The following is a 17,585-nucleotide window of genomic DNA, read 5'->3' as shown; positions in this document are numbered from 1 at the left end:
TGACATTTTGCTTTACATCACTGCTTATTCTCCCATTGGTGTTTTCTCCACAGGATCACGCTGTAAACAGCACATTTATTGACGTGTTTCCAAATATTTTTTGCCGGCCACCTAAAGAGGTGCTGATGCTGGAGAGTATGCAGGAGGATCCCACAATTGCAAGTGAAGACGACCCTCTCATGGACGATGAAGAATTCAGGAGTGAAGCATTTCAGCGACCCTACCAGTACCTCAAACGCTTTCATAACCGCAGTAATCTTGATGCCTTCAAATATCAGGGTGTTGAGGGATCCCATGTGGAATGTCTCCAGATGCTTCTGATGTACTGTGGAGTAACAGACCCATCCTGGGCAGAACTGAGAAACTTTTCCTGGTTTCTGAACTATCAGCTGCAGGACTGTGAGTCATCTGTTTTTTGTGATTCAGATATTACTGGAGACACACTAGCTGGTTTTAAAACCTTTGTGGTGGACTTTATGATCCTGATGGCAAAAGACTTTGCCACTCCATCACTCAGTATCTCTGACCAGAGTCCTGGCAGGCTGCAGATGGATATGGTTGGTATCCGAGAAGAAGACCTGGCTCCCTTTCTACTGAGGAAGAGATGGGAAACCCAACCGCATCCATACATCTTCTTTAATGACGACCACGTGTCCATGACCTTTATTGGTTTTCATCTTCGGCCCAACTCACAGGGCTTTGTTGATGCAATTGAGCCATCCACCGAAGAAGTGATAAGGAAGAATGTGATGACAATGGCACTGTATGAAGGCCTGAAGCTACAAAGAGTCCCATTTAACATTGATTTTGACAGCCTTCCAAGAGGGGAAAAAATAAAGCAAATTTGCAGCGTTCTTGGAATTCAGTGGCCTCTTGACCCTGATGAAACCTATGAACTCACCACTGACAACATACTTAAGATGCTTGCAATTCATATGCGATTTAGATGCGGCATTCCTGTTATTATTATGGGAGAGACAGGCTGTGGGAAGACGAGGCTCATCAAATTCCTCTGTGAGTTGCGAAGGAGTGGAGTGTCCACTGAGAATATGAAACTTGTTAAGGTGCATGGTGGGACAACTTCAGATATGATTTACACCAAAGTTAGAGAGGCTGAAGTAATGGCTTTCGTTAACAAGCAAGACTATGACTTTGACTCTGTTCTCTTCTTTGATGAGGCCAACACTACTGAAGCCATCAGCAGCATCAAGGAGGTCCTCTGTGACAAGACAGTCAGAGGGGAAGCACTCAAACCAGACTCTGGTTTGCAGATTATTGCTGCTTGTAACCCCTACCGAAAACACACAGATAAAATGATTCAAAGGTTGGAGGCTGCTGGCCTTGGCTACAGAGTCCAAGCTGAAGAAACTGAGGAAAAGCTTGGGTCCATCCCCCTCCGCCAGTTAGTGTACAGAGTACAAGCATTGCCACCAAGCATGATCCCTCTGGTGTGGGACTTTGGGCAATTAAATGATCGGTCAGAATTTATTTACATCGAACAGATTGTGCAAAGAGTGGCTAGAAATAAAGCAGTCAGTCCCAATTACATCACAGTGATCACAAAAGTCCTTTCAGCCTCACAGAAGTATATGCGAGAACGAAAGAATGAATGCAGCTTTGTTAGCCTGAGGGATGTGGAACGTTGCATGCAGTGTTTTGCTTGGTTCTATGATAACCATGCCAGGTTTTTTAGAGAGCTGAGGCAGTATGAAGGAAAACAAAATGCAGAGAATCAGGCAGGAAATCAGAGATGTAGAAATGAAAGAGATCCTGTAATGTGGTCTTTAATAATGGCCATAGGAGTGTGCTATCATGCCTGCCTAGAACACAAAGAAAACTACAGAAAGACAGTTAGCAAAGGCCTCCCTCAGTCATATACCAAAGCAGATATAAAGCAAGAAATCTCTCTAATGCAGGACCTACTTTTGAGTGATGTGCCCATGGGTGACACTATTGCAAAAAACTGTGCCCTCAAAGAGAATGTTTTCATGATGGTCCTCTGCATTGAACTAAGAATCCCACTTTTCTTAGTTGGGAAACCTGGAAGTTCAAAATCTCTGTCCAAAACTCTGGTAGCTGATGCAATGCAAGGCCAAGCCGCCCATTCAGCCCTTTTCAAAAAGCTCAAGCAGATTCATTTGGTTTCCTTCCAGTGTAGTCCTCACTCAACACCAGAAGGCATAATCAATACATTTAAACAATGTGGACGTTTCCAGGAGGGAAAGAACCTGGATGAGTACATATCAGTTGTGGTTCTTGATGAAATTGGTCTGGCTGAGGACTCCCCTAAGATGCCACTTAAAACCCTTCATCCACTACTGGAGGAAGGTTGCATTGATGATGACCCCCTGCCACACAAAAAGGTTGGCTTCATTGGCATTTCCAACTGGGCTTTGGATCCTGCAAAGATGAACAGAGGCATATTTGTCTCCCGTGGTGACCCTGATGAACGGGAACTCATTGAGAGCGCTAAAGGCATATGCAGATCTGATGCAGTGGTTTTAGAAAAGGTCAGGGATTTCTTTCAGCCCCTCGCGAAAGCCTACATGGAGATCTGTGTTAAAGAAGGCAAAGGATTTTTTGGACTACGTGATTACTACAGTCTAATTAAGATGATTTTTGCAGTAGCCAAGATTAATCAACGAAAGCCCAGCCCAGCGGAAATAGTTAAAGCTGTCCTGAGAAATTTTTGTGGGAAGGATGATCTGGATACAGTTAGTGTCTTTGCCAATGCGCTAAAGATTACACCAAATCTAGAAAACCTCAATGCAGTTGAGTTTGTGAGAGAAAACATTAATGCAATTGGACAAGAAGAAGAATGTCGTTACCTGCTGGTGCTCACAAAAAACTATGCGGCCCTACAGATCCTGCAGCAAAGCTTCTTCTCTGAAAACGGTATGCCTGAGATAATATTTGGATCCAGTTTCCCCAAAGACCAGGAGTATACCCAAATCTGCCGGAACATCAACAGAGTCAAGATCTGTATGGAGACAGGTCGGACAGTTGTGCTACTCAACTTGCAGAATCTCTATGAAAGCCTCTACGATGCCCTCAACCAATACTATGTCTTCCTGGGAGGGCAGAAGTATGTGGATCTTGGACTTGGAACCCATCGTGTGAAATGCAGGGTTCACAAAGATTTTCGGCTGATTGTGATTGAGGAAAAAGACGTGGTCTATAAGGAGTTCCCAATACCTCTTATCAACAGGCTGGAGAAACACTACCTGGACATCAACACAGTCCTAACAGCTGAACAGAAGAGGATGGTGGGTGAACTGGAGAAATGGGTCGCACTTTTTGTGTCCTTCAAGAGTCCGGTTCCACGTGCAGCTCAGACGTACAAGTACAAGCCAGCTGACGTTTTCATTGGCTACCACTCTGACACGTGCGCTTCTGTAATACTTCAAGTCATGGAAAAACAGAGAGATCATCAGGAGAATTCAGAATTTGAGGGAAAAGTGCTGGATGAGGCAAAACTCGCACTGCTCAGGTGTGCCACCCCAGACTCAATTGTCCGATTGCATTGCACACGTCTTCCAAAAGTGGAAAGTGACCATCTGGTGGAAGTCTATTATGAAAAGCAGAATTGCAGCTGTTTGGCTGACTTCATTCTTAATCAGACAAGACAGGAAGTGAATTGTTACTCAACTTTTACAGAGGTAAAATGATCAGACAATTGCAATTTATCATGCCATTTATTTTGTAGAGGAATTGCCTTCAGTGTCTGATTTTGTTTTAAAACCACAGGTGACGACCTTCTCCAGACTTCTGACCGCATCTGAAATTGAACCACTAGAGAAAATGGTGCACAGTGTTGAGCTTCTCTCACTGCAGCAGTTTGACACGGAGCATTCCTTCCTAAAAAAGATCAGGTTTGTTGATGTTCATATGGAGCTGAACATTATTAAATCATTTGGGAACAGGCTTCAAACTGTTGAGTGCAATAAATTCAATCAATACAAGTATTTTGATTACTGCTCAGTTTAAAAATCTTTGCCTTCTGTTCTTTCAGGAATTTTCTCACAGTTGGAGATGGAAGCCCAGACATTGGAACCTGTGACAAGGTCCTTATCATCCAGAGTGATTTTGATAAGGCTTCACATAGTGCAAATCTCATTGCATCTGCCAAGTAAGTCATTTTCTCCATTGTGTTGTATATTTTTCGCTCTGTCATTTTCTTAAGTTGCTTTCTCATTTTTTTTTTCAGGTATTCATCCATAAACGAAATCAACAAGATAACCCTGCAAAACAATGAAATGAAGGTGTTTGTGTACTTCATCACACGACTGCCTAGAATGGAAGGAGGGACTTCCTATGTTGGTTTCCATGGGGGTAAGGTTCTTTCCCCTTTTGTTTTGCGATCCAACCATTTTGGGGAATAGTCCTCAAAGACATTTTTTTCTAAATCTACAGGCCCCTGGAGAGCGGCTCATATTGATGACCTCAGGCAATCAAAAGACATTGTTTCAGACATCAGTGTCCTGCAAAATATGACAATCAGCCAGATGTTTGAAACGAGGAACGCTCAGCAAGAAGGTATCTGGCTCATGATAATGATTGTGGCTTTTTACACACATACAATATTAAAATAGTAAAATATTGAATTACAAAATATGTCTCTGAAGCGATGGAGGTGGAGGACATATACAATGAAGAGGAAGAAAAAGAAGCAGAGGAAGAGGAGAATGTAAGTTTAGACAAGGCATATTGTAAACTGTTTTAACTACTGTCACACAAGAATAATGGACATTTTTTTCATTGTAACATTGGTTGCTGATATTTTTGCATTTTCTAATGCTGCAGGGCAGTCATCAAGTTGTGGACACCACTGCACTAATGCAGAGCTGTGTGCAGAGTGCAGTGGGAATGCTCAGGGACCAGGTGGACAGTGGTTTCCTCAGTACCCGCAGAGTTCAGATCCTGCTGACGCTGCTCACTGACCACGATGAGCTAAAAGGTACCAACAACCCAATTATTGCTTCTTTTTTTTGCAGCCTGCACATTGTTCATTTTGTAATCTTGAATGGTGCCAGGTGAATTTCTTCAGACTGTAAAGAGGCGGCTACACTTGTTGCTGTCAACTCAAGACGGCAGCTTTGACACTGTCAATAACTGGGTCATCAAAGAAGCATCAAACATTGATGCCTTGCAAGAAGGAGGGACATTCAGGTATTTTTTTTAACCCAAAGAAGACAATGTTTACATTAGAGTGCGTTTATTTGACACGTACTGGTCCTGGCAGGCACACCCTATGGAAGCGTGTTCAGGCGGTGGTAGTGCCATTCTTGGCACATCTGGTCTCAGTTATTGACCGGGACCAAAACTTGGACCTCCTGCTCGATGATAACTGTGGTCAGTCCGTCAAGAGGTTGTGGTTGGACATCTTTGGCAATGACAAGCTTTTGGAAGTTCTTCAACCAAGGGCAGACCACAAGTAAGTGACTGAAGTAGTGCAGTGTTCATAAATGTCAAAAAAAAAATAAAAAATAAAAATGTGTGACTAATTGCTTAGTTTAGCATTTTCTTTTCAAATGTATTCTTCCTTTGTGTCTTCTTTCATATGAAAGCCATGACACCAAGACGATTCTCGTCCAAAACTACATTGTACAAAACAAGAACATGAGATGTTGCATGCCATTCAGTTGGAGGATCAAAAACTACTTGGAGGAACTCTGGGTTCATGCGCTTCATCAAGAAGGTAATGCCGTTCCCCAAGGTGCTCTACCTCAGAAGCACATTACTATGCATATAAATATTTTTTTTGCAAATCTAAAGAAACTATTGGATATTATCAATACATTACGGACAAACGCATCCACTGTTTTTTTTAGGCCGTTCCCCACAAGAGTTTGATGTCTTCTTTTGGAACACACCACTTGGACGTTACATCGCAAAAACAGATCTGGAGATACAGACAGAGTTTTTCCAGCGCTACCTTCAGGATTTCATTTGCATGACAATGAATGTTACCTGTCAGGAAGATATACAGGTAGATTTTTTTTTGTTTAATACATAAAGCTCTCTGACTTTGAGTTCTAATGATGAGTTGTCATGCACACACATTCTACTTGCTCTCCAGCTTCTCTGTAGTGCCTTGAGTTGTTGTGTTGGTGAGATGCGTGCGCAGCTCAATGCCATGGACACGATGACCTCTCTTCCGTGGATCCATGCTGCCTATAGTGAGTTCAAGATCCGACTTCAGAACTTATCTAGAATGATCTCCATTGAGCCCAAAGTGGTCCAGCATCTCTTGGAGAATCATCATTCCAGAGTTGGGGATGAACTGGTAAGCGTCTAAAGAAAGTTTTCATTTTTAAATTACTCTTCTATATTTGGGGATTTTTTTTTACTTGGCAACATGAAATTACATTGACTTTAGAATAAATGTGCTTTTTGGTAAAACTGACTAGTATTTTAGTTGCCTTTCAAGTGCATGGGATAATCATGTTTGCTCTTTCTCCTAGGTGCTGGATGTGTGTGCTGCTCATGCATGTGTGGAGTTGCTGGAACCAACAAACCTAGACACAGATGTCCAAAGACAAACCTGGCTCTGGCTGGTCAAAAAACTCCAGGTTCCCATTGAGTTGATCTGCTCAGAGGACAGTGTGAAACACTATGGGGAGAAGAGCAAGACGATTGTTCGCAGGGTCCAGTAAGTCCAGCTCAATGTATGATGTTTCCGATGCTTGTGTTTTAATACAGCGTTGATAATATTTATCAACTGTGTTTGAGTGCCAATGTTTTGGCTATATCCTTTCTTAGATCCGGCTGGAATCGGATATCTGCACTCTCTTTGTTTGTCGAGAACATACTGTTGTGTATCGAGGAGGTTCGGGAGAATCTGGCACCTTTAGTTTTGGAGCATACAAGAAGACTTGCTAAGGTTGGTCTCTGCACTATGCAATTCCCTGCATTACTTTTTTTTTAATATAAGAAATGCGTTGGATAACTGTAAGAGCAACGCCTTACCACTTATATTAATTTGTTGTATTTATGTTCTTACTAAGATACTGGAGAAAAGCTCAGATCTAAAAAGTCAGGAGGCGTTTGAGGAGGTCATTACTTTGCTCAGATCTTGCAAAGATGGAGCTGTTGAACGTATTTTCAGGTAGATTGCTGGTTTTCTTTCTTGGCTCACCAGAGGCTTTCCACTACACTTTGCCCATCTGCAATATTCACCTTTTGTTATTGCTCTGTCCAGGTTTGGTATTAACCTTTGCCCAGTATGTATGGGTGACCCCCAAGATCCGGTCTGCTTGCCTTGTGGACACATCTACTGTTTGGTCTGTATAAAAGAGTGGTTGTGCCCAGGCCAAATGTACTGTCCCCTGTGTATTCAGGAAGTTGATGAGAACTTCCCATTGAGTCCTTCCAATGAGTTAAGGTTGGTAAAAATGTATTAACAAATGTATTAACGTGTCTCTTGCTATCTAAGACCCCGGGGGCAGGATTATTGTAAATCTGGACTTTCTGGTGTCATGCAGGATTTCTGTCAGCCAGCACTCTCAGTTCAGAAAGCGGTGCAATGCATTCTTCATTGACCTGGTGTCCAGTATGTGCTTCAAGGACAACTCACCTCCCAGTTCGGATATTGTTCTCCATCTGCTGTCCTTTCTCATGGTGGAAGTCGAGAATGTTCTCATTTCCAAAGAAGGAAAAGGTTCCTACCCTGTTGAAAGTGATGTAAAGTTGCACAAATTCTTACAATCTGTTTGGGTTTTCATGTCTTGTGTTTTTGCCAGGTAAACAACAAACTCTGACAAAAATGCTGTCGCCTTTCGACGACTCTGTGGATAAAAATCCAGTGGTTCGCTCCGTGGTGCTCAAACTTCTTTTGAAGTACAGGTGAGATTATTTCTTCCCACGAGTCACAGGGAATAACTTCTGTGCCATATCTGTGTTTGTTCAACCCATCCTGTCTCTGCAGCTTTGACAAAATTAAGAACTACCTGCAGCAGCATCTGTTGTCAGTTGAGCAAAGCAACATCCTGGAGAAGACAGACAAAACTGAACTTTACTTACTTTACATCAACTGCCTGGAGGTACACATGAATTTTGTCTTTACTGGATACTTGACCTTTGCTCAGCAGCAGTTTATAAGTTTCAACGTCATACATTTGTTTTCTTTATTTCAAGGATTCCATGTATGAAAGGGTCCAGTTCAGGACCATTCCCGAACAGCAGGGTTTTCTGCAGGAAGAAACAGCCTTCTTGGTTGACTATGAACAGTCACAGTCTGCTGAAACAACCACTGTTGAGTACCTGCAGCAGGTGGCCAGAGTGAGAATGGATCTGGATTTGGCTGCCCGTCTTGTTGTAGAAAAACTGAATTGCACAGGTTTGGATTTTTGGACACATGCAGGGCAGCTTAACACAAAGTACACACACACTTACTGACTAAATCTGATGAAATTTCCCCCCCTTTTTTTTCTTCAATAAACCAAAAGCTCAAACGACAGAGAAAAATCCAACGGGAACCAACAACTTCCTGGACAGTGTTGTGAACTTGTGTCAGCGCACTAGGAATGACTGGTATCGAGTGTACTTGATCCGAAAGATCGGTCGTGACCATGGGGTGGAGTTTGTCCTGAAACTTCTGAACGTGAAAGAAGTGCGCTGGTTGTTCCCTGAAGAAGTTCTCCTAAAGGTTGCGTTATTCACAGTTAGACTTTTACCTCTGACCATTTGCGTTTGGAATATCTCAATATAATGTTTTGAGTTTCCATTTCATCCAGAGTGAAGAAGTTTCCCCTGTGGATCAGTACCTCGTGTGTGGGGAGCATTACAAGACTATCAGAGATGCTGTTGCAAAAGTAGTCCTGGAAGGCCAGGCAGGCGGACTGGATTCGACCTGTGAGGTAAATTCTTTTGGTTAGATTCACACCTGCTTTGTTTCATTACCCCCTGCTTTCTATCCCATTATTGAAGCAAGTTTTACATTATTACCTTGTTATTTGCATTAGAATCTGAGATTTTTCCACTGCGACATATACATTTGAAAATGTATCTTTTTGAACTTGATACTTATTCTTTGTGATAATGAAAACAACCTATTTGTGACTTGGCAGCAATACAGCATACATGCTTTAACACCATTAACACCACTGTGATTGTTATAGAAAGTGTCAGCTAACCTCACTGTCTATTATTTTCTTGTGCTTCTTGTTCTCAGGGCTGTGGGTGTTCACCACAGCAGAAGACAGTTTATCTCCTGCTGGCGCTGCATAGAGAAGTCACCACTCTCTACAGAGACGCCAGCACTCGCTTCCATCCCAAGCCCGAAGTACATACTCATAGTAGAACCTCATGAAATTGATCTGTTTGTAAAGTTTGTATAGATTTATTCATGAACCTTTCTTTTTGCAGCTGTTGGAAACCTTAAAAACGTTCATTCAGGCCTCTAAATTCCTGACCAACCCGCCGCTAAAGGCCTTCGCCCAGGCTCTGGTGACCAACGAACTTGGGCTGTTGGCTGCTCAACCTGGGGCTCCAGCTGCACAATGTGTGTTGGTGGACTTGACTATTCACCTAGAGGCTGTCCTGCTCTGTGGAGCCCAGGGCATCCTGGCTCCCCTGCAACACCTGGCAATGCAGCCTGGCAACATGCAAGTACGTATGTTTTCAGCAGTTGCTGAATGTCTCACAGCAAGGAGTTCGTTTTTCTTGAAAGTGAGCTCAACGTCATTTTGTCTCCAACATGCAGATGGCCTTCTTGCCTACGATGGCAGATGACATGTTGGCAGTGGCTCAGCAAGCTCTTGCACATTTGCCATTGCGGTGGTACTGTAAGTCAAATAACAGAAAATTTTTAGACTCCAGATTATCACGTGTCATGCCCAGCACTTTTTAAGGCAACATTTGATTCTGCTCTTGCCACAGGTTGTCCGAATGGACACCCCTGCACTGTTGGAGAAGTATTTAATATTACCTCTATTTAGACTTTTCAATACTCAAGACCTAATTTTATCTTTTCTATGCAGTATATATAATCTGTTTTTCCTTGCTGTAGTGTGGCCAGCCAATGGAAAAAAGCCGTTGCGTAGACTGTGATGCTGAGATTGGAGGATTAAATCACCAGCCTGTGGCAGGATTTCAGGCTGCTCACAACCAGTGAGTTAATAATTGGTGCAAAAATGCACTGTGGAGAAAAATATTCGAACAATGTTTGTGTTGTCTTTCAACAGAGGCGACCGCACACAGAGAGGACACATCCTTGGAGACCCAAATCGCAGGGACAATGCAGACATGCGGGACACAAAGGGCATTTCCCCTGTTGCCTTCACCACAATGCGCATGTTGACTCACATGGCCATGCTGCTCGGTGCAGGGCGCCACCCCCAGGTATTTCTGAGTGGTCAAAGCTACATGAGTAAACTGGTCACACAAGAAGAAATGTTTGAACATCCTATGCCTTTGCAATGCAACTGTTTGGGATATTTGCACTTATTTATTTATTTGTGTGTGTGTGTTTAGCATATTTCTGCCATTATCAAGCCACAAGTCCCTGACACTGCTGCATTCCTGGTCGCTCACCTGCGAAAGGACTTGGAACATCTCATCCGGTCCCTGGGAAAGGGAACAGATGACACAGTCAGTGCTGTTCACCTTCTTATCAGCAGCCTCTTGGGACCTGATCAGCAACAAAGATGTAAGGATATTGTCCTGCAGCCACGGTCACTTGCCTTTGATGGTGTCATACTTAATAAAAAAAAATAAGCTAAAAATAAAACAGAAACTGGTTGAAAGAGGAGGGGGTTTCCTCTAATGGTAGAAATGAATGGTATTTGTAGATTTTTTTCTTATCTCAGTGAACACAACGTGTATTTTGGGATGTTAATTTTACTGTAGTTTTAAGTTAAACTGTTAATTGCAACTTAATGCAACTATGAATTATGTGCAATGCCAATAGATTATGATTACTTGGCCAACTACAGAGGGATCTCTGGATTACCTTGTGCTTTTAATCACTGATCTTGCGTTGCAGGGCCTGATCAAAACAGCCATCTCCGCAACAAAGATGTTAGAAACCTGTGGGAAGTAGAAGTGAGCAACGGCATCATCACGCCAAAGCTTAAGGTGAAACAAAAACATGCAGCTTTTCACTCTGTCTCTTCTAATGAATGCAAAATATCCCCTCTCGTGTCAAAGTACAACATCCTGAGCTTCGTCGCTTTTCCCATCGCAGCACTTGGATCGACAGCTCAAGGAAATCAACACATTCATCCGGGCCGACTCTCGCATCTCCGCCAACCCCGTCATGAAGCTCTTGTTTGGGGACCCTCGTCTATTCTTGGCTTTGCTCCCACAGACATCTCTGATCCACAGTACGTCATTGTGGAGCTGCAGGGAGAAGGTTTCTCTGCTCAGCCTCACGCACTGTGTGGAGCAGAACGACGAAAGAGACAATCTGCCTGTGCTGTGGAGATTTCTGCATAAGGTAAAAAAAATAAAATCATTTGCAATATTATAAGCATGCCATGACTTAAAAATGTTGAAATACTTAATGCTAAACTAAGCTAATTTAGAATAGAAGGCCTTTATTAATCCCACAGTGGGGAAATTTGCATTATTACAGAAGCAACTGAAAAAAAGTTGCAGAAATATGGAAAATGATATAAATTAAAAGAAATAAGGCAATAAAAATAAAGAAAATATTTGTAGTGTATAAAAGAAAGAAAAAAAAAGAAACTTTTGTGCTATGTCTCTAACCCAGAACTAAAAACCTAATGGTAGAAACCATGAAACCATCTATAAGATCATTTATTTACAGTGCACTTTAGTAAATGTTACAAACTTCTGCAATCACTTGTAGATTATGTTCATACTAACATAATAACATTATTTACCAAGATGAACAAAGCTCCAACTGATTGGGTTGTGTGTGATTTTAGGAGGCTGAGCTACGGATGGTCAAACACCTTCCTGAAATCCTGATGCTCCAGAGGGATCTGGTTAAAACGTTCCAGAATGTCACTGAGATGCCCTGCAAAACAATTGATGACTTTCTCCGCACTCAGAAAGCAGGTACTGAAAGCACTCACCGACAGCATTTCACCCTTATGTCTCTCTCTCTCTGAAAGGGAGGTGATAAAACATGCAAGGAGACCATGGTGGAGGTCCCCTCCCACTGTGCATGTGTAATCCGGGCTGCGTTTTATTTGTGTAGAGTCGCTGAAGCACTGGTACAAGAAGCACATCAAGATGTTCCTGACAACCTGGAATCAGCTCAGAGTTTCTCTGGGTACTAACGGTAAACAGCTGTTTCCTCTGCTTGCTGTGACCCACTGTCAACCATCGCTGCTTTGATTTGACGCAACATGTTTTGACATTCAGGTGAGATTAAGATCCCGGCTGAGTACTGTCAAGAGGACCTGGACTTCAAGAGTGACTTCATGGTGCTCCTACCTCGCCGTCGAGGCCCGGGTTTGTGCTCCACGGCGCTTGTCAGCTACCTCATCGCTCTGCACAATGACCTGGTCTACTGTATGGACAAACACTCTGGAGAGGAGACCAGGTGGGGGCGCTCATGGCTTATTTTTTTTAACTGCAGACTTCTCCCCTGCCGCACACTACTGTCTATGGTAGCATTGGTTTTTGTGACATTTTTTATTTTTTTATCATGCTGAAAGCTATAATGTCCCTTAGTGCAGACAACTGCAAAACTGCACACATGCAAATCACTTTATTATAACGTTTGCAATAAATAATGTGTGTCTGTAGCCTGGCTCACCAGAAATTAGTCAATTACATCCTCACAAGTTTGCAAAACATATGTAATATGTTTGCTCCACACTGGTCCCAGTGTCATTAAAAAAAGCGTAATCAAAGCAACAACAAAAAAAGAAGAAACACTTAAAGACATTTCAGGAAAAAAAACAAAACCTTTGTGATGTCACTAAGGGCATTGATGCATCTCCCAGGTCAATGATCACACTCCCAGACAGGTGTGGCTTCTGCCGTCTTGTAGCAGTGAGCTAAAACGCTGAAAAATTCTGTGTACGCAAACAACCTCAAAACAGTGCAAGTTTACCGTACTCACCTGGATTCTCCCCTCCTGCAGCTACAAAGTGAGTCCCTCGGATCTCACTGACCTGCACGTAATTCGTTACGAGCTGGAGAGAGACCTGATGCCCCTGATTCTGGCCAACACCCAGTACAGCATTGAGAAGGGCAAAGAGACTCTTCACGAGTATGACTTGCCCAAGATCCAGCAGCAGATCCTGGCCCGCTTCTTCCTGGGCAAACCTCTCATCACTCTGAATGTGAGAATGTTTTTTTTGTCCATCCTTTTGATAGATTTTACATTTGACACTGTTATAAATAACTGAAGTTTCTCATGGCCGTTGCTTTGCCACAGGGCATTCCAACACTCGTAAACAGACATGACCGAAACTATGAGATCATCCTGAGGGACATAAAAGCAAAAGTACCGCAAGTAAGTCGGGATCTGCAATGGCAATTAGATCCCTTGTCAGAGGGCCAGGTTATTTCTCACCAGTGAGCTTAACATGTTGACCTCATGTGCCAACAGGAGCCCCTCCAGACTCTCATCCTGTCTGACGTAGCTGGCGAGCTGCACTCATACAGTGAAGTGTGCGACGCCTTGTCCACGCTGGAAGTAGCCCTCGGTTTCCTGGCCATGACTGGGGGAGAGCCTCACATGCAGCTATCTTGCTACCTGGAGGAGGAGCTGCAGATGGGAAACCAGATGGCGCCGCACATCCTCAAGGTCAACCTATCAGAGAGAGAGAAAAAATTATTGTCTCTAAGCTTAATTAGATTTTATTACTCAATCTGCAAACGTGTGTGTCCTTGAGAGATTGTTGGATTTAAATGAACAAAGTTTTAGCGAGTGTTTATAAGCCCACGTGAGATATTTTCTTCCTGTTTTGCTTACAGACCCTCAGCACTTGCTGTCTAAAGCACTGCGTGGCTCTGTGGCAGCTGCTCATGTCCCTTAAATCAGAAAATATGCTGCGACTCAAGAGGGTAGGCATGGGACAAGGGTACTGGAAAAATAATGTTGAAAAAAAGTGTATTAATCCTGCTCCTTCTCCTCCTCCTCCTCCTCCTCCTCCTCCTACTAATAATAATAATTTATTGTCTGCCTTGCTCAGGATCCATTTGATGGAGTGTCAGATTTGTACAAAGTGGCCTTGGGTGAGGAGGAGCAAAGACTTCTGACTGGCTTCCTCTCTAAGAGCAGCGGCGATGGTTTCAAGCTGGAGATGCACGAGTTCCTGGTGCTTGTCCTTAAGAAGCATGATGCGCCTGACACCTTTAAACCAAACTGGGGGTAAAAGTTTAAATTCAGTAACTTAAAGTCACTTGCTTGTGAATTTGGTATAATCATATTTTGTAAAAAAAAATATCCACATCATGTGTGTTTTGTAAGTATTAATGATTATTTTGAATGTTTTTTTTGGTCCTTGTAGCCTTAAAGACACACTTGTGTCTTACATGGAGCGTAAAGACCTGGACATCCCTCTTGATGTGGACACTCTCTTCCCAGAGCAGATCCTGCTGTCCCACTATGTGGAAGCCTGGAAGTTGATTGCTGCCTTCAAACAGGAGCGTCACCGACATTAACGTGTTTTGTTGAAAAGTCAAAGATGAAAATAAGTCAAATCCTTCACAAGTTTACAATCATGGTTTTCTTAAATGATGTGTGAAAAAATGTGAAAAAAGTAGCGGAGCAAATAATGCCACTGAAGAGCAATTCTTCTTCACTCTTGACTTTTGTTGAAATTATCAGGGTATTTTTTGTCCCAACGTTATATGCTTTGTTGTGTATGGTTTAAGCTCTGCCAATGTCACGTTAACTCCATTTTCCAGATGGACAGGTTAGAAAGATGTCCATATGATCCTCAGGTATGCTTCTGTGACGTTCTTTTTTTCTTTTCTTTTTATACTGTTTGTTTGACATGTTAAAAAAAAAGTTGCACGTACCATTTTGGGGTACTATAGTTGTCTTTAAAAACTCAGATTATACTCAGAATATCTCAGATTAAAATGCCTTAACCTTAACTACAAATTATTACATTCTTTCCAACTATGCTTAGCACTATCCAGCAGACATATCAATATCAATGCAAGTTTAAATACTCTGAAAAATAAATCAATTCAATTCATGTTTTGATCACCATGCATTCTTTATCACCTGCTGCGTATTGTGTGTTCTTTTCAATCTTCATAAAGGAAAGCTTCACTTTTTCAGCGCAGGGTCACAGTAAAACTTGGGTTTTCTGCATTATGCCAATTTAACACACAACTTTCAAGCCTCATACCTCAAACATCTTCAAAACTGCATTAGATTCAATTATCAATGGGCTTCCTTTTAGTTTGAACAGGACCCGGAAGTAACTGCAACACGCTGCCGTAACAGATCAAGAAGAACGACTCCCGGAAACAGAAAGCTAGCTAGCTACCGCTAACGAGGTTTGTGGGTTTGTGACGATGCCGCGGTTTTGAGTTGAATGACGTTTTTGTTACAACCGTTTCTTGACGCGTTGTCTTTGACAAGACTTAAATCATTAAACATCGCAGGTCTTAATGGCAGTTTAAAGATGCAAAGCCGGCTATTTAGGCGGTCGCTAATAAATGATAAAGATAATTTATTACTAGATACTTTTTTTTTCTAAAACTGGACTGACCGGAGGTTCAATATAATTTACCGTGGGCTGTCTGTGGCTTTGGTCCGCTGTTCGTATGAGTCAGAGCGGCCGCCCTATTCATCCGGACTGAGAACTAACTGGTAACTACCATGGATATAATTATAAGAACTGGATACCATACTGGAAATATGGCGGTGCGCCACTTTTTCTCGGTGGCCACTAGAGATACTGCAGACAAAAAAATAAATAAATAATAATAATAATAATAATAAAAAAAATTGAATGGGCCCAAAAAGCATTTTCCCCATAGACCTTTGAAACAGCTGACAGGACGACTGGGACCTGAAACGTGATTCACAGCAAATCTTTCTATTGTAGATTTTTCAGTTACGGTCTTTTAGTCGATAAACGATAAAGGCCGGAAAATCACCAGAAAATAGTTTGTTCCCTGCATGATGTCACGACGTCTTATGTGCTGTGTCTCAGCTCGTTTTGATTGGCTGCGTCCTGACGTGTCTGGAAGTGACCTTCTCCAGGGTCGTTTTGATTGGCCAAATAGATCATGTGAGTTGCAGAGACGCGACGGCATAGACACCACTGTATATGCTCTATAGGCCCATAGCCGCATGGGCCCCATGGGAAAGTCCAAAACTTTTTCGCCATATGCGCTGGGTGAGCAACTTAATTGAAATGGCTGGCCCGTCATCTTGGACTCTGGGGGCCTGGCAACTACACAGAGGTAAATGGCGATGATGCTGATTTTCGAAGTCCAGCCTATGTTTTAAACTGTGTAACTTTCTTCAATCAGCCGTTTATGTTATTAAGAGTTTGTAATCTACATGGAATTGACAGGTGCCCTTCACCAGTAAATGTGAATGTTATATATGTCCATGATGCTGGTGATTAGTCAAACTTCCAGTCATTAAAGGGCACCTATGATACGTTTGGACGTGAGCCCTGCAAATTGTTGGACATGGTTCTAAACGCTCAGTTCACAGAGATTTTTTCAACACTGGGAACGCAGTGACATAATTGCGTGCCGGAGCTCCTTTCATGGCCAAGCTCCGGCACCCTCTCGGACTGGTTCCGCCCATAGTTCCGCCCTCGCAATGTGCTGCGCCAAGAAAATGTTTTTTCGGTGTCAGGGAAATTAAAAAATATAAAATAAAAAGTACCGAGCGACTACCGAAGCACTAAGGACCACAACCGTTTGAGTGTAACGAAAAGAGAAAATGTTGGAGGTTTGTTCAGCCTAATGCGGATGCGATGGAACACCGGTCCGGTCGGCAACGGGAGTGAGATGGGCTCGACTCGGCCGGTGGACGACGAGAGAATAGTCAGCCACGGCAATATTTGAAAACATGTATGAGGACTGTGAGTGTATTGAGACCTCAAGCAACATTAGTTTTAAGACTACTTGCAACGTACAACCGCTGAATCGTGTTGATGAACTGTTAGCTACCACCGCTAACTCCATGCTCTGCTTGTTAGGTGTGTTGTGTTTGCTGGCAGCGAAACTGAAGAGGCAGCGTTTTTGACTCGCAAGTTTCACTCCTTATAGCGATGTTCACGCTGCCAGCATGGTAACATGGGTTGTATAGAGCTCTTCCTTCTTTGTGCTTGGTGTGGACTTAAGTTGTGCAGATATTCTTGTCTAATAATAAACGACTCTATCACTGAAGTGATCGTTTCAGCGTACATATTTTCTCTGTCTGCTACGACAGTGTTTTGATGTAAGTCAACAGTATGAAACGAAATAATTCTAAGCCCTATTAAAATGTCTCGCAAAAATACAAAACAAAAACACGGTCAGTACACAAAGTAAAATATATTTCCGGGGTACATGGAAGGCACAAAAAACGTCCAGGGACCTAAGGTTCGCCTTGCGGCCGTAACTCAGCCCGCGCTGGGTCTGTACGAAGCTGGATTAGCCGGTAAACAGCTGCTAAAGGGTGAAGCCTTCACAACGGT

General features: G+C 42.7%; 1 protein-coding gene across 3 annotated transcripts in view; it reads left to right on the top strand.

Moving 5' to 3' along the window:
- Positions 1-15,130, top strand: part of LOC142886985 (E3 ubiquitin-protein ligase rnf213-alpha-like) — a 28,855-nt gene extending 13,725 nt beyond the window's left edge. For 2 of the 3 annotated variants that reach the window (XM_076024285.1, XM_076024282.1), the window contains exons 31-70: positions 54-3,659; positions 3,748-3,872; positions 4,013-4,129; positions 4,208-4,332; positions 4,414-4,536; positions 4,626-4,687; positions 4,804-4,957; positions 5,034-5,169; positions 5,243-5,434; positions 5,568-5,698; positions 5,832-5,989; positions 6,080-6,286; positions 6,465-6,652; positions 6,763-6,883; positions 7,008-7,108; positions 7,202-7,384; positions 7,485-7,660; positions 7,743-7,845; positions 7,928-8,042; positions 8,137-8,338; positions 8,448-8,662; positions 8,736-8,858; positions 9,173-9,283; positions 9,367-9,609; positions 9,704-9,785; positions 9,880-9,914; positions 10,010-10,110; positions 10,185-10,341; positions 10,474-10,648; positions 10,985-11,076; positions 11,186-11,437; positions 11,892-12,024; positions 12,167-12,250; positions 12,334-12,514; positions 13,061-13,262; positions 13,358-13,435; positions 13,532-13,729; positions 13,900-13,989; positions 14,118-14,296; positions 14,436-15,130. In XM_076024285.1, coding sequence (XP_075880400.1) covers positions 54-3,659; positions 3,748-3,872; positions 4,013-4,129; positions 4,208-4,332; positions 4,414-4,536; positions 4,626-4,687; positions 4,804-4,957; positions 5,034-5,169; positions 5,243-5,434; positions 5,568-5,698; positions 5,832-5,989; positions 6,080-6,286; positions 6,465-6,652; positions 6,763-6,883; positions 7,008-7,108; positions 7,202-7,384; positions 7,485-7,660; positions 7,743-7,845; positions 7,928-8,042; positions 8,137-8,338; positions 8,448-8,662; positions 8,736-8,858; positions 9,173-9,283; positions 9,367-9,609; positions 9,704-9,785; positions 9,880-9,914; positions 10,010-10,110; positions 10,185-10,341; positions 10,474-10,648; positions 10,985-11,076; positions 11,186-11,437; positions 11,892-12,024; positions 12,167-12,250; positions 12,334-12,514; positions 13,061-13,262; positions 13,358-13,435; positions 13,532-13,729; positions 13,900-13,989; positions 14,118-14,296; positions 14,436-14,589 — 9,210 coding nt within the window. In that variant the 3' untranslated portion in view covers positions 14,590-15,130. The remainder of the gene's footprint in view (positions 1-53; positions 3,660-3,747; positions 3,873-4,012; positions 4,130-4,207; positions 4,333-4,413; positions 4,537-4,625; positions 4,688-4,803; positions 4,958-5,033; positions 5,170-5,242; positions 5,435-5,567; positions 5,699-5,831; positions 5,990-6,079; positions 6,287-6,464; positions 6,653-6,762; positions 6,884-7,007; positions 7,109-7,201; positions 7,385-7,484; positions 7,661-7,742; positions 7,846-7,927; positions 8,043-8,136; positions 8,339-8,447; positions 8,663-8,735; positions 8,859-9,172; positions 9,284-9,366; positions 9,610-9,703; positions 9,786-9,879; positions 9,915-10,009; positions 10,111-10,184; positions 10,342-10,473; positions 10,649-10,984; positions 11,077-11,185; positions 11,438-11,891; positions 12,025-12,166; positions 12,251-12,333; positions 12,515-13,060; positions 13,263-13,357; positions 13,436-13,531; positions 13,730-13,899; positions 13,990-14,117; positions 14,297-14,435) is intronic. The other variant, XM_076024283.1, reaches the window with a different exon arrangement.
- Positions 15,131-17,585: the final 2,455 nt, after the last annotated feature.

Source organism: Nelusetta ayraudi, unplaced genomic scaffold (genome assembly GCF_046127955.1).
Source record: "Nelusetta ayraudi isolate G7.1 ecotype Tasmania unplaced genomic scaffold, CSIRO-AGI_Nayr_v1 ptg000016l, whole genome shotgun sequence".
Lineage (NCBI taxonomy): Eukaryota > Metazoa > Chordata > Actinopteri > Tetraodontiformes > Monacanthidae > Nelusetta > Nelusetta ayraudi.
The sequence above is the reverse complement of the archived record's forward strand: the minus strand, read 5'-3'. Positions and strand labels throughout refer to the sequence as shown.